This window comes from Bacillus rossius, assembly GCF_032445375.1.
Source record: "Bacillus rossius redtenbacheri isolate Brsri chromosome 4 unlocalized genomic scaffold, Brsri_v3 Brsri_v3_scf4_1, whole genome shotgun sequence".
Taxonomy (NCBI): domain Eukaryota; kingdom Metazoa; phylum Arthropoda; class Insecta; order Phasmatodea; family Bacillidae; genus Bacillus; species Bacillus rossius.
The window spans coordinates 23,069,336-23,092,361 of record NW_026962010.1 but is presented as its reverse complement, the minus strand read 5'-3'; the positions used below and the strand labels follow the sequence as shown (position 1 = coordinate 23,092,361).

Genomic DNA, 23,026 nt, shown 5'->3' with positions numbered 1-23,026 from the left:
TGTGGCATTAAATTTTGCGTTCGATTAGGATAGGTTAGCTAAATTATAAATACTTTAAAACATTGTGGATGGTTGGTTATATTAGGTAAGTATAGCTACATTAAAAATACTGTAAAATCATTTTATGATTGCTTAGCAACTAACTTTTTAATATGTAGCTATCCAGGGCTAGGAAATTGTTTACATGAATTCACATTATCTTTAATGTAGCTATCCTAACCAAATCAACCGTTCACAATGTTTTAAAGTATTTATAATGTAGCTAACCTAACCTTTTACAATGAACCAAAAAAAAACGAAGATGCACGATCGGGCGTTTGGCTCTCTCGTCTGTGAAAAGACTTCCCCCTCACTGGCGCCTCCCGCCAGCTCGCAGCCACAGGTCGCCCGCGCGGCGAGACGCCGTTTGCATCGCAGATGTCTCCTCCGGCTCCAGGAACGACTGCGAATCTGCATTCGCGTCGAGGTGATGGCTGGCGCGCCGTTTGCGATCCGCGACTGGGCGGACCCATCAGCACCATGCGTATTCATGGGCGGGGACGTCACGGCTTGCTGGCGTTGTTCATCTCAGGGCAACTTGGCGCAGCTGTGGAGCGCCGGGAGTATCCTGGCCTGTCTTGCCGAGGTCGGCAGTGAACAGATTCTACCATTTTTTAGAGCCGCAACATTTCTCTGTATCTACGACGAAAAAAATAACGACATAAATCAAAATATTGTGTTTACAATTTCAACTTAAATTCTTAAAAATAAAGACTACTTAAAAAAAATATGGCAACCATTAGTAGATGTCTACTGATTAAACAAGTAAACCTTAACTATTTAAATTTAATTATTGAAATAAAAGAACAACCGGGCTTTGTAAAATTTATAACTTTGTTGAAACGGGGACCTTTCACCTCTTTCGAAAGCTTAGCTATGTCTGGGAAGTAACTAATTATTTCCAATTTTAGGCGTAATTGTAAATTGCAGTCGGTTAATTTACTTCTTCATTTATTTTTTATTCAATTCATAGCAGAGAATGTTTGTTCACATGAATATGTAGAGCCGAAGATTGTTAGAATAGCAAATGCTAATTTTTTTTTTTTGGTCATTGGTTTCAGGAAGACTATTCCAAGTATCAAATATGATTTGCTCTATTTTAGGCATTTCTTTTGCAGCCGTCCACTTATGGTGAGATATAAAATCTGAATTTATCTTCCAAGCGACTGATAAGATCTGTGAACTTGATACTCTGCATTTCCTTGCTTCTTATAGCAACTGCACTTTTTTCTTCGGTGAGTTGTACAGTTCGCTAGACGCGGTCTGCCGACCCCGCTTCAGGCCAGTGCTGGGTTACCCCTTACCGCCAAAACAACCGAGGCACCGCAGTGTCGAATAGCTATGCGATGTAGAATACTCGGTCTGCGGACACTATTGCAGCAGTTGAACAGCTTGAAATATATAATGCTAGCTAATGAGCCACCACGGATTCACTTGCGCCATATCAGAGTATCTTTACATTGAAACAAAGGTATTTAATTTATTCGAAACGTTTTTACTAGAGAAATAGGCACAATAATTCGTTAGGTGCATAAAAGTTTTAATTCATAACAAAACCTTTTAAGATTTTTTTCAAGTGGTTATGCGCAGGCCTTTTAATTTTTTAGTAATTATTTAGTAATTTAGTATCTGACTTTATAAGTTGTACTATAACAGTAGTACAGATCGCTGAAACTATGCATTTAAATTTTGGTTACATTTTGATTTCAGTTGCTACGATGCCTGATGTAAATATTAGTTTTTTTTATATGTATAAAAACTATATTTACTAAACTATTTTTTGAACACTGTTTAAAGTACTTTTAAATACGGTGCCAAGTGACAATTTGTTTAAATAACTATTTATTTCTAATTTTGAGATCGTGAATCTCGTTTTCTATGGTTTCCTGGACAACGCCCTGTTATTGGCCAAGGTTTTGGCGGTGCCTCAACCTGAGCGCCTTGCGCCAAGGATGATGGGAAATTGAACGTTTTGGTCCGGCATGTGAAAACACAGCTTCCCGTTAGGAGCTCATGACGGAAGCACTTCAAACACAGTAAATTTTACGTGTGAGGGCGTAATTACCGCTTGTATCGATGCTATACGATGCACTTGACATTAAGCACGGGAAAGTTTGCGCAATTCGCACGTATAAACAGATTGTGTGTGTCAGTGTATATGGTCTGCTATTCTGCATCCAGGTAGGGCATATTGAAAAGTTCGTTATAACACTTTCTACTGACGCTTTGCAGTTTTCAAGCCATTTTCATAGTCACATTTGTGTGAAAACTAGTTTTCTGTATAGCTTAAACTCAAACCTATTTAATTATAAACATTTCCATTGTTTTCCACGGCCAGGTTTTAAAAAACACAAACTTAAACAATCAACCCGAAACAATCAAGGTCAGATGTCTTGAGCACCGGAATTTTTTTTGCTATATCGCTTTGAGTTGGCCAAATTTTATTTTAAAAATTCCCTGAGAAATAACAATTTGAGAATTTAATAAACTTCAGTAATATTACTGAAAACCATGTTGACTTTTGTATAACTTGTGTCCAACATATCAGGCTACTTAATTTCTTTTTTTTTTTGTTTTTAAAGATTTTATTTTATTTTTATAATAGTTTTGGGTTGGTAAATTGTCCATATAATTATTTTTTATTTAATAATAAAATTTTGCAATTTCTATTCCATTCATTTTTGTTGTCATTGTACATCAAAACGCTAACCTATACAGTCATCACCGAAATTAGGTGTTTTACAACTAAAGAGTTATTTTTTACCGTAACAACGAGAGTAAGTTGTATGTCACAGAGTTAGAGCTATAGTTATGTTACAAGGTTCTATTTAGTGTGTTCGAGGATACATTTTACCTTGATAAAATGAAAGTTAACAGTTTTTCATTTCATGAGGTAACATTATCAAAAGTATTTTTTAACTACTCGCCTATTTTATTTTAATCAAGTTTATAACATGGTTTACATTAATTTTTTAATTAATTATGTCTAATCCTATGCTAATAAAATTAGGTAAGTACATCTTATTACAAATACCTCCATTCATTTAAGATATTTTATAAAATCTCATATTTATTTTAAAAGGAGAGTACAATATCAAATTCATTATCCAACGTATTAGTTATTTCTTACTTGTGCTTAGTATTACTTTAAAAAAAATTTACAAATGTTTTACCCCTCTCCTATTTTCCCCAAAATTCAGAACTAAGTAAATATGGCTTATACGTTTACCAAATAAAATCATGCACATACCGTTTGTTTACACCAGATGTATCTAAACTCCAAAATAATTATAATAAACCTACATTTATATTGTATTGAAATTTATATTGCCAATAATAATTTAGTGGATTCCAATAGTTTATATACCTATATTTTTAATAATATTTAGCCTGTTACAATTTAAGATGTTATATGTAGGAAAACGTTAATCAGGAGAAATTAGCTTATTGTATTTTTATAATTGATTTTCAATATCTTAAATTAAGTTTGATTTGATCAAAAGATATTATTTTAATTGTAAAACTATATTTAATCCTTAGGAAGTAGAACTTCAACATGTATAAATCATACGGCTTTACGTACATCATGCTTGATAAACTTCAGAGATACGACTTTTATAATAAAGAAAATTTACCGCCCTTTCAATCATTTTGCAGTCGAGTATTCAAACATGGTAAAAGTAAACATTTGGCTATTATATCATTATAATTTACGTGATCCATGCTCATTTACTAACAGTCAGCTTCATTTGCTGTGGAGATAAACTTTATTTTGATATGCCAAAACTTTCCTATTTTCAACACCATTATAAGTGAAAATACAGAAAATTAAAAAAAAAAAAAGTAAAACGATGCGCAGCTCTATATGATTGTTGTTCGTTCATAATTCCTTACCCTTTGGTCTAAATGATTCGGAACTATATGCTTTTTTTTCTTTAAAACAAACTTAAGCATTTTACATCTCTTAGGGTTGGAATCTTGCAAAGAGGCAAAATAATAATTTATAATTTATTATTAAATTTTTGTATAGTATTTTAGGTCTTACTTTGGAAAAACGATTATTTAAATAAATCAAAACTCACTACCTTTCTATCCCCTTAAAAGACGAAGGTGAATATTTGAAAGAAAAGAAGCAATAACTATCTGTAGATGCAAATTTTTATATCTTAGATTTTTACTTCTAGTTCTTACTGAATCGGAAGTGTTCATTTTTCATTTTAAAAACATACCTACCACTTTTACACCCCTTAGTGTTTGAATTTTGCAAAATGGTACAATTGTGGTTGAAAGTTTTCGTAATTTATTATTGGTACCCAATACATTTTGATTAGTTTGGGAGTTATAATTATTTATCTTAAATTCACATTACCCCCTTTTCACCTTTTAGAGGTTTAATTTCGTATAATTGTATAATTGTTGTTGCTTTTTTTTAATGTTTATTATTGAACCCAAAATTAGTTTATGATGCTTAGTTAAATTCAGAGATACAATTATTAACTTTATAGCATATTTACTCCTTTTTCACCTCTTAAGAGCTAAAATACACAAAATGGTACATTTTCACTTGATAGTTTTCGTATGTTCATTATCGGGACCTTATATATATTATTTCTCTTTATTGGATTCTGAGACAGAATTATTTACATTTAAAACATATTTACCCTATTTTATCCATTCTAAAAGTTTAATTTTGCATTATGATATAATTGTAGTTGGAATTTTTATTATTATTGTTACCCAATATATTTTATAATGCTTGATTAGATTTGGAGAAAAAGTTATTTATTATAAAACATAATAATTCCTTTTTGCCCTTTTTAAAGTTTGAATTTCGTAAATTTTACAAATTGTGGCAGGTAGTATTTTTGTTTATTATTGGGTCCCCAATTTCTATTCTTATGCTTGAATAGATACGGAGTTATAATTTTGTTTTCAAACCTATTTACCCATTTCGTACCTTTAGGGGGTATGTTTAACAAAATTCGTGAAATTATGGTTGGTAGTATTTCAATTTCTATTTCTTGTGCGTCATTAGATTCGTAAATATAATTTTGTATTAAAACCTTATTTATCCCGTTTGCACCCTTTAGGGTTTTGCAAAATTCGTAAAATTGTGGTTGGTAGTATTTGTATTTTTATTTTTCAAACCCCTTAACTTTTATTATGCTTGATTAGTTTCATAAATTTAATTAATTATCTTTTCACGGTATGTAACCTTATTCACCCCCTTGGGCATAGATTTCTGTAATTATATCTAGCCTATTTATTAAACTACAAGAGACCTTTCTAATAATAAAAAAATTATCAAAATCTGTCAAGTAGTTTTTTTATTAATGCTGAAACAGACAAATAGACAAAAATAATAAAATTTTAACAACTAAATTTTTGAGTTCTTAATAACGTAAACAAGGATTTCCAAAAATTTTTTCCATAATTTCATTTAATGTACAGACTTCTTACCTCGAGCAGTTTTATAATTATAAGTATAGAATGAATTGTAAATTATTACACATATCCATGCAATAGCCTAAAACTTCAACAAACTGCGCCAAGAAAAAAGTGGCCTGATATATCCTTCTTTTGGTAACACTCTATTTCTCAGTTGGTTCAAGAAAACGGCTATTCGACCAATAAAGCATTATTTTATTATGCTGTTCTGCACCCAGACATTGATTCAGTACTAATATTTAGAGTGCACCCAGATACGCCTTGGTTGGCGAAGGTAGGTATCATTCCTGCGGTCACGGGTCGGAGGGACTGCTGTCCGTCGCGGAATGCAGCGTGTGACGTCATGCTGCTTCCCGACGGGTCCTCCCTCGGTGGTTGCAACAGTTGCAGAAGCATCCAGCCCGCGGAGTTGCAGGTCACATTCTGCAGTCGCCCACGGCAGCTGCTGGCGCGCATTCTTCCTGGACTTTCTCGCGGGCTTCGTGGCCACGCCGCGCGCGAAGCAGAGGAATGCACGCCCCCGGAGGAATTTCACATTTCGTGTCTGACGAGGAACCCGGGGAGAAAAAAACATAACTTGTTGTATACCGAGCGTCGAAACTTTTCCCCGCATATAATATCCCCCGCGAGTGTTTTCCGGGCCAGCGGTCTACCTCACCACCAGCTCTCACACCATTTATCTCTTCACGCAGACTCTCTCTGTCAGCCTTCTTCGCCTCCAACGTATTACTGCCATTAGTTTGCTGGAAAACCCACGTAGAAAGTTGTTTCATTGTGTTACATTGTTTACCGTAGCGCTTTAATGCTGAAAAGAGCTATTGAATGCATGAATCGTGTTTAACGCCCCGTCAATTCATTGGTGGATCTAACTTCGGATTACAGTGAGGGAGGATTACCGGAGAGTATTGGTTAGATTGGGAGTACAAAATTTCCAATGTTAATTGCCCCTTAATATGCTTCTTTAACGCAATTCTTGCTTCATTTCATCATAGGTTAATTACACTAGTAGCTCCAAAAGGTTAAATAAAATGTTTTGACAAAAATCAAAATCCACTTTTAACACCGTGGCCCCTTACAAAGGATAAATTATTTTGAAGTCTCTCAGTTGTATGGAAAACTATATAATTCATGGACGTTTCGGTCGACATTGCAGTCACCATCATCAGGGTAGAGTTACCTACTGAGGTTATTACAAGTTCTTCTGCCTTTAATACTCTCGCCTGAGAGGAGCGTTTCCCGATTGGCTGTAGCTGTGAGCTAATCATAACTTTCATTTCGTCTGATTGGCCTGTTGGTTTGGCCAATCGGAGCTGGGCTTCTGTGATTAGCTGGGGGTGCTGGCAAATCAGTGGCCTCTTCTCTTCTGATTGGCTGTGCTGTTTAGCCAAACAGAGCGACCTATCTTTAGTTAAATGCAGAGCGTGGTTTTTAGGTTTTTTGAAGAGTAGATCCCATATTCTGGTTAATTTGAAGCCATCTTATCTATTTATATTTGCTGGGTGTTTAATATGTCTACTGATTCTCGAATATATCTTTCCCAGAGGCAGAAGAACTTGTAATAACCTCTAGGTAAATTTACCCTGATGATGGCAACTGCAATTTCGACCGAAACATTGGTGACGTATTCAACTTGGACGCTGCTACAGCTTAGAAGTCATGATACTTCAGACAATGGCTGCGAAAGCCTAAGATCTTTATTGATTTAATTCATGATGTTAAAACACTCCTTTTTCGCAATCTGAGATGTTTCTAAAATGGGCTCGGCTTTCTATCCACATCAGTATAATGCATATAGCCCAGGAGTTTTAGGTTAATATTTAAAGAAAGTTCGAAAAAAATAAGGTAAATCTGAACATTTGGTCATTGATACAAAACACCTTGCTGAACAACATACTGATATTCCCCTATTTTCCCATGCCGGCGTCATAATTGTTTTCGTGCAATAATGTCGTAAGTCCCCCTAAATGACACAAGGACGCAAATGTAAATCCGAAAACTATTTGCATCAACTGAAATCCACGGGAATCGATTCAAATTACCCACTGGACCACACCAATGTTAATTAAAAGCAGACACAGTAAAAAGAATCTACTAGAAGTAAAAATATTATAGATCGACCATTGACAATTGTCCGAAAATCATGGAATTTATGAAAAAAACTATCCATAGGTTAAAAAGTACCGCAAATAACAAAATATAAGTTGCACAAAATCAATTTCTTAGGATTTGAGCTTTTCAACGGTGTATCTCACACTGCTCTGTGACAAACGGTTACCGAGATACGGTGGCTCAAGTACCAGCGTGCGCCATCAGATATGACTCGGACGGAGGGCGGGATGACATTTTCACCCGTCAATATTCTGCTTATAGTGCTTCTAACGAGCCATTGTTCTAGTAACATATAAACAGCTTTGTTATACTGTGTAAGTAATTTTACATTTGATTTAATTATTTACTACATTTATGATATTAAAATTATGCTCCTGCTTCTCAAAAAACATCTCGTACGATGGTATACCCTGTGTACTCATTTTTAATTCAGGTTTTACTTTATAATGTCATGCACTATAACAAATTCTTTATTGGCATCATGAGAAATCTCAAATAACGAGAAACAATAACACAGAAATATAGTTTTTGTTCACATACCTCAGCTAACTACATATGATCTAGGTCGTCATCGATATCTTCAGCTACATTCCTATAAATTCTACCTCTACAGCGTGTGCAAAATATAGAGCATGGATGCCAGCAATGCGGCAGGAGCAATTGTATCCACACTCAGATCTACATGCACATGAGATGAGATGTAGAAGTTCATCGGGAGCTGGTGGCAAGTCACTGGTATTCGGAAAAAGTGTTTGTTGAACCTCATGCCAGCCCCAGTTGATTGGTGTTAAAGTATTACCCAACCAATCCTGGACCTATAATGCAGGGTTAAATATATGATCAGTTGATAAGGATTGCCAATAAAACTTGCTGTACACACAGATCCTTATAACGTGAGTTGTCGTACCTGCAAGTAAGTCCTGCGCGAGTGTTGTAAGGCTGCGGATCTTGTTGGAGGAAGGTTCGCCAGCTCGAAGGTAGCAGTCACAGCATTTCGAGCCACAGTTCAAGCATACAGATGTCCACGAAGTTCATCCAGGGTGGAGAATTTCTCTGTAGTGTACATGTGGATAATGAATTCCTCGCCAGCAGCAGTGATTTGTTCTGCAGTAGAAGATGTGTTTCTAAATATGGAAGCAATGTTCTGGAGATGTGGATTTTGTTTCAAAAACTTCCAAGCATTGGCATTTCGCTTATGGCTGGACACACATTCTCCTTGGTGCGAAATTGGCTGTCTCTGTTGCATTGACTCTGGTGTTGTTGGGGATGACAACATCAACTGTGACTGTTTGTGTCTGTTGGTGTTGCAGCTATGAAGAGTATGTTAGGTAAGAGCATCGTCAATGTCAAGTTGTCAAGAAAGAGTAGGGTGGATCCGTTAGCAGCTATGAGCCCAAGTATTAATACTACGGGATGAACTTGTTCCCGTCTGTCCCCAACAGTTGTTTATGTGCATTGGATGGGCCATCCACCACCAATGTGGTGATTTGATGGAGTATCTAAAGTATGAACATGCATCAAGGCCACCCTCTTTGTTTGATGAGGTATCAATGCGAAAGACACCCAAGTCTTCGCTGCTGCAGATCTTAACTTCCCACCAGTGCATAGACAGAATAAATGAAGTAGCCACAGTAATCGTTTATGGTGGTTTTCATCTACATGAATTTGTCTGGGACCACTCACTAACATATGGTGAAGTCGTTCATTCTTACCTACAGTATGTTGTGAAACATTATTCGTCCAGAGTCATTGTTGTATTCGATGGGTATGGAGAAAGTCTTACAACCAAAGGAGAAGAAAGAAAGCGCCGTGCATCACTTAGGTGCTCAAGAAACTTTGAATTCGATAAGAATACAGCTGACACTACTTCACAAAAGGATTTCCTCAATAACACACACAACAAATCAGAACTCATCAAATTGCTCTCGAAGAGCTTTGAACAAGCAGGACTCGCTGTTCTTCAGGCACCGGCAGACGCAGACACACTGATTGTGGAAACTACCATGGGAAGCGACGTCTGTGAAACACCAGTTGTTGTCATAGCAAATTATACTGATATCGTTATGCTGATTGTAAGAGCTAAAGGAAACACTTGCATCAGTGTTCACAGCCCTTGAAAAAATACTAGAACAGCAAAATTGTTCAACATTTTTGAAATTCATAAACAACTCGGAGACTGCAAGAATTGTTTATTGTTTGCTCATGCAGTCACTGGCTGCGACACCCCTTCCGCCATTTTACGTAAATGTTAGAAGAATGCTTGGAAGCTTTTGAAACAAAATCCACATCTCCAGAACATTGCTTCCATATTTAGCAACACATCTGCTACTGCAGAACAAATCACTGCTGCTGGCGAGGAATTCATTATCCACATGTACACTACAGAGAAATTCTCCACCCTGGATGAACTTCGTGGACATCTGTATGCTTGAACTGTGGCCCGAAAAGCTGTGACTGCTACCTTCGAGCTGGCGAACCTTCCTCCAACAAGGTCCGCAGCCTTACAACACTCGCGCAGGACTTACTTGCAGGTAAGACAACTCACGTTATAAGGATCTGTATGTACAGCAAATTTTATTGGCAATCCTTTTCAACTGATCATATATTTAACCCTGCATTATAGGTCCAGGATTGGCTGGGTAATACTTTAACACCAATCAACTGGGGCTGGCGTGAGGTTCAACAAACACTTCTTCCGATTATCAGTGACTTGCCACCAGCTCCCGATGAACTTCTACATCTCATCTCATGTGCATGTAGATCTGAGTGTGGATAAAAGTGCTCCTGCCGCATTGCTGGCTTCCGTGCTCTAGTAGAAGTTATAGGAATGTAGCTGAAGATATCAATGACGACAAAGATCATATGTAGTTAGCTGAGGTATGTGAACAAAAACTATATTTCTGTGTTATTGTTTCTCGTTATTTGAGATTTCTCATGATGCCAATAAAGAATTTGTTATAGTGCATGACATTATAAAGTAAAACCTGAATTAAAAATGAGTACACAGGGTATAACATCGTACGAGATGTTTTTTGAGAAGCAGGAGCATAATTTTAATATCATAAATGTAGTTAATAATTAAATCATATGTAAAATTACCTACATAGTATAACAAAGCTGTTTATATCTTACTAGAGCAATGGCTCGTTTGAAGCACCATAAGCAGAATATTGACGGGTGAAAATGTCATCCCGCCTTCCGTCCGAGTCATATCTGATGGCGCACGCTGGTACTTGAGCCAACGTATCTCGGTAACCGTTTGTCACAGAGCAGTGTGAGATACACCGTTGAAAAGCTCAAATCCTAAGGAATTGATTTTGTGCAACTTATATTTTGTTATTTGCGGTACTTTTTAACCTATGGATAGTTTTTTTTTTCATAAATTCCATGATTTTCGGACAGTTGTCAATGTTCGATCTATAATATTTTTATTTCAAGTAGATTATTTTTACTGTGTCTGCTGATATATAACATTGGTGTGGTCCAGTGGTTAATTTGAATCGATTCCCGTGGATTTCAGTTGATGCAAATAGTTTTCGGATGTTAATTTGCGTCCTTGTGTCATTTAGGGGGACTTACGACATTATTTCACGAAAAAAATTATGACGCCGGCATGGGAAAATAGGGGAATTTCTATATGTTGTTCAGCAAGGTGATTTGTATCAATGCAAATTTTTGATTTACCTTATTTTTTTCGAGGTAAAAACCTTAAATTCCTGGGCTAATAAGCGTCCCACACCATTAAAAGCGCACTTTGAATTTTTTTAACACGTGTTCACATTTTTCTACTTTAATGTGTTAGTAATATTGATTACGTGTAACAAATAAGTTTAATTTTTTTTTACCATTCCACCTTAATAGGAGATATCCGTCCATGTTAGTATTTATATTAACATTTTTAGGAGCCTCGTGAATCTTCTAAATTCATGTTCCAATTAAATATTTAAAATGGTAACTTTTTTAAAACGGTAAAGTAGTATTCTCCTACAATTGGTTCAAACGTTAGATGCAGGATGAATCACCTTCAACCATTAGAGAGGAAAACAAATTTTATTAATTAATGTAGTGTATTCCAATAAATGCTTGAAAGAACTAGCTGAAAAACAACGAAAAGTAAATTGGCAGTTCCAATGCTGTTCAGGTGAATCCTATTGACATTTCACTAATACGTTTATACTGTTCCATTAGAACCTAAACACTGTGTGATTTTATGTGACTCCTTTATTCTCTGCTGTATTTCACTCTATAAGAAACAGTAAAATCGATTTTTTAACTGGCCAGACTATCAAAAATGCTGTCTTTAATTTTCCAATGTAAAATATTGCCACACTGAATACTTTTTTTAATTAACTTTCTTTACACCAATAAAATATTCTTCAGGAATTAATTCTCCATTTTGACATGGTTTACTGTGTTAAGACGACTCTTAGGTAGCAATAAACAAATATAATTTAGCCAACTATGTATTTCGACTGTCATTAGGAGACTATACAATTCTACAATTATTAAAACTAAGCATGTTAAAGCCATATGATAGCCTGTTTTAGATTAATTAAGGTCGAGTCACAAGTGAAATAAGAGGAATAATAAAAATAGAACATAAATGGGAATGTCAAGGTTAAAAGCAGCATGAATGGAGAAAAAACTTTTTTTAATTGAAATATTTTTAACAAAACTAAAAAGCCAATAACACAAAAAAACATGGTGCTGAAATATTTCTATATTGACGAAACTAATAATTTAATTTTTTAATGATCTTGTAAAAATAATAATATTATTAGACTTTTAAAACAACCGCATTTCAAATAGAACTTACCAACCTTAAATTTCTAGAGATACAAGTACAATAGAAACGCTTCAAAAAACGCACAAATAGAAAAAAATATATGTAACAATTGAGTGATTAAAGAAAACTTTCTGAAAAAAAAATATATAATTTCAACAGAACGCTATGGACTTAAAACTTTAAAACAAAATTAATAGTGTCGATGGAAAAGGATAACCCACTCTTTTTTACTAAGCTTACTTTAATACAGCATGTCCACGAAATAATGCCCCAGTTGTAAATTCTAATAGTATCAACTGTAAGCATTCTATAGTTTTGGTTCAAGGCCACAACTAAAGAGTAACTCAAACGCATGTGTGAATACGTTTTTGTTGTTTTTCTCGCTTGTAATGCCACCTACGCAAATTTTCAATTAGTACAGGGTGAACCTGTAAACTGGATTTGGCAACATAATGGAGCCCCTCCCAATTGAAATGTCGTTGTACGAGAGTAGTTGAACGTCGAAGTCCCAGACCATAGATTGGTCGTAATGATTGACACGACAGAGCTCTTTTTCGCTGACCTCCACGTTCACCTGACATATCGCTATGCGAAATTTTTTCCTTCGGGGCTTCATAAAAATTGTGTCTACGTTCCGCCGCTACCTAATGATTTTAGAGTTGAGGCACAGAATCTAATATGTTATTTCTTCCATTACTCCGGATTTGTTATCAAAAGTATGGGTAGAATTGGACTTTAGGTTGGATGTGTGCCGTATAACTTAAGGTACACACATTGAACAATATTGTAAGAAAGACAAGGTTAGTTTACCTTCAATTTGATGTAAATAGTCTTAATTGAACTGTTATAATATACCATTGAATATGGGACATTCTCTTTATGGACATCCTCTACTATTGGCTAGCTTGCGATGAAAATGCGTGAGTTCGTGCATGTAACAATATATATCACTGCCTCCATGGGGATTCGTTGTTATTGATTCCACAAAAACTGCTTCTCGTCTAAATTGATCAGGCGCACGTCTCTTCCATAACGGAGCAGCTTAGTTCGGTTGAGGTTTCGCGCGAGGCAAGGTGTCGAGCGCTCCTTGGCGTGGGAGCAGCGTCCTCTTCTAAATAAGTCAACTGAAATGGCGCCACGACGTTCTGTAAATGTAGGCCAACATTCAGAAGCGATATTCCTGTGTGGGAGGGGGAGGGACTCCCTGCCAACTCGAAGGTTAATGGTTGCGTGGAGGATATGATGACGAGGGGTTGCCAAGTTTCAAAAGAAAACTTTCCCAGCAGTGCCTTTGTATGGTGTCTCCAGCTCTCTCTACAAAACACCCCCACCCCCACCCCTCCATACAACCACATACCTCGTGGTACTATGAGATTGCCGACAGAGAACACTTTGTCCCGGGCTGCTGATCGATACGCAGCGAGTGACAGTAGATATTACAGGTCAATGGTTCACTCTGTGGAATGTAAGTCAAGGACCTGCACAGGTCGATAGAGCGCTTACACGTTTCGTTGGTTCCACGTTAAATATTCACTTTGAAATTCCCAGGTAAAAATATAACTTCATACATTTTTACTGTTTTAACTCACTTTGACGCCCAAATATAAAATAAATGAAGGCAGTAATACTGATAACTCGGAATGCATGTTTTTCAAACAAAGTTAAAGTAAATTTTGATGAGACTGTAAAAAGATAGTTGTTTTAAAACCTTTTTATCCGAGTGGTTAGTTTAGCTAGAATTTTTACGTATATAATATTTTTTTATGTTTATAGACTCTATTATATTTACAATCATTTTATATTACTATAAGGAATCACTGTCCCGAACAAGGAAAGGTAGGCTTTTACGTCACAGCTATACACATGGTTCCACCAGGATTGTAGTGAGTGACCAACTCGTTTGATGCCCAATAGGTACTTATATAATTTTGTGTCATGCCAGAGGCTGAAATTGAAAGCGTGACCCTCGCAAAGTGAGCATGATCAAGGCGCTGCGAATAGTCAGTCATTTTTTAGTAACGACCAGGTAATATATAGTACCCTATGATTGAAATGGGTTGGTGCATTATGAATATTTTTTTGTGGTGTAATTTTATGTTCTTAAGTATAGGTCGCTTATTCAACATAAATGAGTCTTGGGTGGTCTTGATTGTTGAGACGCCACCTTCATGTGGTGATGATTGTTGGTTCTAGTCCAACTACTTTCATAACTGAATTTATGAGCACTGATTCATTACCTAAGTGATGGATATTAGATAATATCTTGGAGATCTTGTATCTTTGGTGCATAACTTCGCAAGCGAATACCTTAGCCTCGCAAATATTTTTTCCCAAATTTTCTTGTAAGCTCTGCTTATCAATGTGAAATCAAAGCACAATTGGCCCCACGTAAGTATCTCCTGAAATCCAGACACGTGAATTTAGATTTAAATTAATTTATTATATGGTTTTGATACTCCCAATACTATAACTTGAAAAATTTTGTGACGGAATCACTATAGAAGGTCGCTTTATTCGTCCAGAGCACGTGTTCTTCCAAATGTACAATGTAGATTGTCGGTTAAAAGGAGTAGAGATATAATAATTTTTTCCTGAGTATCAATCCTACATATTGTACACACTCGGACCTAGAGGATAATCTCTGATTTTGCCATTCCTCAAGGGTTGAACTGAAGGTGGTTACTTGACAGCAGTGCTTTCGAAGACTTTTGCAGTTTTCTGCGCCATGGACAGAGCACCCGTAAACATTCGTTCCATGTCTTTCATTTGAGGCCATTATACCTGCCAGATGTTCTGATATCTTCCCGGCATGTACTTATTGTCTCGAATCCATTATCCCCGCCCCCCAACACACCTTTTCCCCGCAGAATGACCTGCAGTGTATAGAGGAATTGAGGTCACGCGATCACTTAGTTGACCAGTAGTCGTTATCATAGCATTGATGGTTCCACTGCAGAGTTCACCTGAAAATCATCAGCCTACATATCGGCCATCAAAGCATGAAATTCAAATGAACAACACAAATTATATGGGTATTTCCTCATCTTAAAAGACAATTAAATAAAAAGGTGATACCGCACTTGTATATACCGAAAAATATCTTGTTTACAAGAAAGAGAAGTACAGCAAAAAATTATTCACTTTGTGTTCGCCAGTTCAACAATTAAGTATACTTTCTTTTAATTCACTCACGAACTCGCGGTCAAATTTTGGAAATTCTTGCTCAGATATGAAATGAATATTGTGCAGGCAACTCATCATGTACCTGAAGAAAAAAGGCAAAATAAATCAACACAATAAATCTATGTCCCCCCGAATATTATATGAAATTTTCAAGATAATACGTACTTAAAATTTTTTGAATAAAAAAATTTGGGAATAGTGTTGTAAGCCTTTGAACATAAAAATTCCACTTCCGACATGATGGTATGGGTGCTGTATACCCACTCACCGGGTGAAAAATGTACACAATGGACACCGTGCCACCTAAATTTCATAAAACATTGGCATGTTGTTCTTTACTTCTGAGGTACATGAGTGTATATATACACTCGCTCATATATATGAATATATTTGTTTGAGAAAGTGTAGATGTGACGAGATACGAGCTAACTTGTGCCGTTCACCTCGAGCAACGACAAGAGTAACTCGTGTGCTGGTCGATACACTCTGGAGCCTCAAGAATGGCCGTGTGCAGTTGTTTGTTCTCGTTGTTGCGCCGCGTGCTGGAGGCTGCCGGCGCGGCGCCGCAACTGGAGAAAGGGCTCTCAGGGAGCGCCGCTGAAATAATAATGCACGTCTCCCGCCTGGAGCCACAGCCGACTGAATCTCGATGTTAGCGGCGAGGGGCGCCAGTCCTGGCGTGGTGGGAGGACCCCTCCTGGGCTGTGCCACGTCGAGCCCTGCTCTAGTTGTTACTTCTTACAGAAAAACTATTGGAAATTAAGTTTGGATGAAATTATACAAAAAAGCATGGACTTCTGAAGGTTTATTGTAGTTTGAGAACATATCTTTAAAAATAACCTTACTATTTATAAACGCATTTATTTACTCGCATAGATGTGTCAAGAAACACCACCTACAAAAAAGGCTGGTGGCAGTAAAAAAAGTTCTTATTCATTAAATATATATTTGCTCCGATATGTTAAAAAATTAAAAATTAAAAAAAATATTGTTGAAGTATCTAAACTTTTGTCCAATCCGTTAGTGAACTATTCAGCAAAGACACGTTTGTTGTTGACAACAATAATTTAAGTAACCACATTGCAATCTAGAACTTTAAAATACCTTATTTCAGTTAACGAAATACTGCAAGGGTTTTTTTTTTTTTAATTTTATCATGAAACTTTTTTTTAACGTGTTAAACATTAGGGCGTTGTGCTCGATGATGGCCACCGATGACGAATATCTACTGCCGTCTCACAAGAGAGACATGCATCATCGCTACCTGCGAGCGTCACTTTCATGTAGCCCAATCAAGCGTCGTTCCATTCAGTCATAACAACGTGAACATTCAAACTGCAAGACGTGTCAATTACTTAAAATGTCTTCTTTTTTCAACAAAGTTACGTCGAACCATCACATTAGCCTCAACTAGCATCAGTGTTTCTTGAAACAATTCATACGCTTCTTGGCCAAGAGTAAACTAGTTGTAACTCTTCTTATTCTTCCACGCTTTTGCATAGCGTCAAAACTAATGTCTGACGCTAGTACAACGCTGTTGACGTCGGTCACCAGGGTCTCTGATAAGCTGAAGCTCATCGCTTTGCGTCTTGCTGTTGTGAAAAACTTTTATTAAGGAAATGTCACGTTGAAACTTTATAAAAAAAATTCAATTAATGCAACAATAACACTGATATGATACATTATCTAAAGGACTTGTGCTCAGTTAGAAGGCACACTTTATTTTAGGTTACCAGAGGACAACATATACATAGTCAGTTTTCTATTAATAGAAGGACCTCTTTGGATTCGAACCGAGGACTCCATGACGCAAGTTCGTATTTTATTAAAATTTAATCAACTGTATTATTTTATTAATTTTTTTTTTTTTTTCATTAAAATTGGATAATAATAACATATATCCATGACGGCTGCCGTAACGAAAATGTAACATTCTTGAATCCAAGATGACGAACGTAAAGAAATTGCAACGATGACGTCATACATATCCAATATGGCGGGTGTAACTAAAGGTGCAACCTTTCTAGAATCCCAGATGGAAACATTAACGAAATGTACAAAGATGACGTCTTAAATCTAGATAGCGAAAGTTTTTATTAAAATTGTATTAATAGAATTTGTTATAAATTTTAAAGCTTTTTTCAATTTTCTGGCATAAATATAAAGGATTTATGAGATGGCGGGCAGAACAAAAAGTGCAAAGTTTCAAGATTCCGAGATTGCGGGTGTGTAGTAAGCTATTTTTTACTAAAATATTATTAAAATTGTAATTGAGAATTTTATATTTTTTTATACAGAAATTACGTTTTTACTTTTGGTGCGAATCGAACCGAGGAGCGGAATGGATTGAGTAACGAAACATTTGAAGTAAACAATTTTTTTATATATTTTTTTTTTTTTTTGTAAATTTAAAAATTCATGTTTACATTTAAGGTTAAGGTCAAAAGTCAAGCTGATAGCCTAGGAGGCTTATTGCGGCTAGACTTTGGGGAATAAAATCCGCTAAGGAGAATTTTTATTTTTGTGATTTTTTTTTTACTTTATTGGTTTATAATTAAAAATTTTGGTTTACTGCTGGAATTTTTCTACGAATTTTTAGTTAAGAAATTACAGAATTTCAAAATGATGGCCAAGATGGCCGACAATATGGCGGAAGTCACAGTAATAAATGTTTCCTGCACTCTAGTAAACAAAATTTAAACTTAAATGGTGGCAACATACTCTTGCAGACGTGTACGCTAGCACTCCTGGTACATGATTGAAAACAAGATAGCTGTGACGCCTAGCAGGCGATGTGTGTTAACTACCGCTCCTGGTAGCATGTATTGAAAAAAATTAATATGGTGGCTTGGTCTCTTAACATGTGATGCTATTATTTCTTAAAATTAAAAATATTACAAATCCTAATGTGTGTTTATTTATATATCTTCATTAATTCTCAATCTAGAAAATGTCTCTATGGCTATGCAGTCAAAGGCGTATTTTTCCAGCACAAAGGTCCGAGCTGTCGTAGTTATAATTTTAGCGCTTCGAATGTATTTTGTAAAAAATTTAAATTATTGTGTTGATAAGTGATTACAACAACATTAGCAGGTAATGGAAAATCGACTTTATGTGCATTAGACAGACCTATGCTGGCGCTCTTTAGGAGCATACAGCAGAAAACTATATGATGGAATCCAAGATTGCTGCCTCCAGCGGAACAGAAAAAAAACCAGATGGTGGTCGTGTCGTCATCCGAGATAGTCGCCTCCAGCAGACGAAAACAAGATGGCGTACATGACATCAGAATCAAAAAAGTGATTATATTAGCAATAAAAATGTTACACAGTAAGCGCATGAAAACAGAATTCATTGTTGCTTAAAAATACACACAAAAGTATCTCCGATAGTTTTGTAATCTTGTTTGCTACATTATGTACTGATTGATTCTGGTCAAAATTCTAAGTAAAATTAAATTATCTGTACCTTTGTCCGTTCTTTGATTCATAAGGCTGAGTTTACATGTGTTACGCCATTGTCCAAAGTTCGAACCAAGGACTGGAATCGATTGAGTCTATTTATATATTAATAGAAAATTGTTTGAAAGACTATTGTAATTTTTAAGAAATTTTTGTTTGATAACTATTTAAAATATGATGGTCACTATGGCCTCCAAGATGGCAGATAGTACTGAATTTTAGCGGCTTACAAATAAAGTAGACGACAATGTAATCCATCATGAAAGCATCCATGATGCCAACTATGACGTCACATTGACTGAAGTAATATATGCATTGGTAGTAGTTGTGAGAGTCAGTCTGATAAGGACTTCAATGAGGAAGGACCTGTCACCATTTTTTTTTTCTTTGACCTCGGAGGGAATCGAACCGAGGTCTCCAAAGTCAATGTCGTACGAAATACATGTTTTATTTAATGTTTTATTTTTTAAGAATTTTTTTTGTTAAGTACATATTTGTTTTGTGTACGAATGTACGACTTATCAAGTGCGAACTAAATAAACAAAATTAACATCACGTAGTTGGATATGTGCTAGGATAAAAATTTAAAAAAATAAAAACAAGTGATTGCGTATTCTTACAGCGCAAATGCCGATAAATATGAGTGTGCTATTTTTAGCTATAGCACTTAATTACAAAAATTTTAGGTTCGTTACAAAAGCTTGTCCCGTCCGAGCAGTAAGACAGTGTTGTGTAAAACACCATCTGTGGTTTATTTTTACTACTATTAAATATTTTTTTAGTGCTTGGCCTCACATGAAATTTCGGTTATTTTATTTCCATTTCACAGCTTTCATGTGATGGTTATCCCAATAAATTTTATCACAGTATATTTTTGCGTTAGTTGTTCTGTCACACATCTTGACACCAAATATTCACTTAATTAAATTGCAGGCTGCTTAATTTAAAGCAAGGTAATTGGAATTATTTACACTTAGCGTGACTTCTGCTGCCATAAGGTGACTCTTAGTAAATATCTGGTGACAAAATTTGATACCAAACATAAAATGCAAGCTAGGTATCGCGATAAAGTAACAGTAATATTCCTTAAATAACAGTAGAGAAAAGAAAATTTTACAACCAACAAGGCGTGTGAAAGAGTCTTAATAAGAGAGACCATAGTACCATTTTTTAAATGAAGCTTGCCACGATAAAAAAAATTCGCTTCATTTACAAGTCTGTTAAACATGAACACGGAAAACCGCAAAGAGCGAACTAATTTTAAGGAACGGAAAGAGCGGACAAGGTACTTTTAAAAAAATGTTAGCCAGTTCCAGAAGGGAGCATGTTTTACTGCCGCAGTAAAAAATAATAATCTACAGTCCCCTTTTTTGTACTCCTCCCTAGGGGTGGGCGAAAGAAAAAGACCAAAAAAAAAGTAAGCACACTGCGTAATGTTAGATAAGGAACATGTTGCCTACGAGTGTACTTATCCGCATCACGTGTGTGTGCGTGTATGTGCCTCAGGCGGTTGAGTGGCTGACTTCCACAGCGCCGACGCTTTGATTAACCATCTAAATTTGAGATACATTTGATACTTTTCAAGTTTTTAATTCCAATTCTATGTTATTTTACTTTTTTTTTAACTTTCTTTGATCAAATGTTTATTATTTACAATATGCCTGCTTATAATGAATGCTTGGTAACGATACTAAAAAAAAAATCAAAAGTTAATCTAATTTTTTTATTGGAGACTTTTGATAACATCAAAAGAACCTTTTGGCGGTATGTTTGAGGTAAGTGAACATTCTAAAAATAAAACGTAGGATAACTTTGAATCACTGTCTATTTTCCACATGGGAACCTAATTATGAAATGTATAGTATACAAATTTTCCAAGTACTTTGAAACCAAAAACATTTTTCTTTGTATTTATTTTACTTTTACTTCACTATTATAGTACATATTTACAAAAAAAAAATTATTGTGAGACATTACTTGTTATTTTTGTTTGTTACAGTTACGTGATGTGAAGTATAGGAGGTATTAGAACTGATAATATGAATGTTCATTATGATTTGTGGTTTGATCTGCTGTTGTAAGATGTGAAGGTGTTAGGGGTGATGGTGAATGTACGTCGAGAAGTTCGTTATTGTAATATGTAAAATTATTGGGGATGGTAATGACTGATGATTATAGTAAAAGCGACGTAGAGTAGTTAGGCACAAAACAATCTTACTTAACGATCCGCATTTAATTGTAACGGTCTCAATTCTAATTCTTGCACTATACTAAGAATAATTTATTTTGCTTCATTCAGAAGAATAGCGTCGAATGATTTGAGGGTAGGCGTGATTCCACACAAAAAAAAGTATCAACTGGATTGTGTTGACATGTTTTCGAACTTGGTCCCTTTTTGTTTCTCTGCTTCTTTCTCTGCTAGTACTTAAGCAATTAGCTTGCTCGTTGGCGATTCTTCTAGTTTCACTTCACAGCTAGAAATATTGTTTTTGGTTGCTGAAGGTCTGGAAAACTTATCTTATTTTCAGACAATTTATTCGTACATGGTACTTGGAAGATTGAATGGTGAATTGAGTGATGACTCATTGAGCAAGACTCATTCACAAACTTTACAGCAAAAGCTATATATTACTAATAAATATTATTTTTGGTTGTTGTTTCACAAATAAATTATAAAATTTATGTGAGTCATTCGTGATTACTGACAGCTATAACTCACACGCAACAATATTTATCAATGAAGTACAAAACTATGAATTTTGTTAAATTCTGCACTGAATTCTAAGTTTAAGTAGGGAACGTTCACACATATTCACATTCAGGCTCTTAAAAGATGTGTTTTTCACAATATTACTTCGCAAGAACCGTGGAATATTTACAATATTTAAACATTTACCAAATTTTCAGCGTGCTTTATAGTTCACGGTAGTGTACTAGAAATTGGCAAAGTTATTTGTCTTGCCTGCGACTTTAATATCAGCGCACTACTTCAATGCCGACACGTCCCTTGTAACCGTGCAGTCGCCCAAGAAGATGTCACACCCCGTCTCGTGTGGGTGTCGCTCATGGCTCGCTGTGGGTTGAAGCCAAGTCCTCGCGTCACAGTCCACTGCATTCAGTAGTCCACAGGAAGTTTGCAGCTCAGCTACCGCCGTACTAGGTCGCCGAGTTGTCCCCAGAAGCCAGTCTATAGTTGCCGCTGGAAAGCTGCCGTCTGCTCGTCCGCTGACTCCCTTCTCAAAAAGGAGCTGGTGCTGCCTTCCCTAGGACAGCTACTAGGCTGTCCTCCTTCCTGGCGACGTCCGCTTCGTTTCGTTTCCGGCTCCCTTGAAGAGTAGGACTGGGCTTAAATGTCTCCCGTTCCTAGCATTTATTTACGTTTGAGTAACAAACACCGACCAAGACCAAAGTTATGATTGCAACACCGCGTACCACGTAATTATGTCAACAGTAGCTTTTCTTAAATTTCTGCGTCCGTTCGTAGTAGTCCGTCATACAGCCTTCCTTTAGCTATCTAATGACGGTCTCTATCCTATGTCACCTCTTTTTATGTCAGCTAATCTTCTTTACTTCTTACGTTTCTCGGTATAGTACACGTACATAAAGTATATTCTCTGTTGCATCTATGTGTCATGCGGTATCGCATGAATGCAGTTTGTCAAGTCCGTTATACTTCTTTCTCACTCACTGTTTTTTGTTTTTATTATATTTAATCCGCAATTGGAATTACAAGTTGCTTGAATTATGACCTTACACTCTCAAGCTCATAGAGTACTTTCGTCATGGACATGACAGACGATGAGGGTATCAAGGTAATGGAGAGTGTCGAAATAGAAGATTGTTGGGAAAAGTTTATGAAAAACCTTACATACTGTAAATATTTGGTGGTCAGAGAGTACAAGCCGGCTTCATTGTGGGAATGTAATAGACAGAGTAAATTTTTTTATAGCTTCAGTAGTTAGCCAAAAAAATTCTGATTTTGAAACTACAAAACCAGCAA

The 23,026-nt window shown here is 36.0% G+C and overlaps 1 protein-coding gene across 1 annotated transcript in view; it reads left to right on the top strand.

The window, feature by feature from the left end:
- The first annotated feature begins 469 nt into the window (after positions 1 to 469).
- LOC134541550 (uncharacterized) overlaps positions 470 to 23,026 on the top strand; it is a 112,175-nt gene continuing 89,618 nt past the window's right edge. The window contains exon 1 of the mRNA XM_063385064.1: positions 470 to 625. Within this exon, the coding sequence (XP_063241134.1) occupies positions 470 to 625 (156 nt within the window). The remainder of the gene's footprint in view (positions 626 to 23,026) is intronic.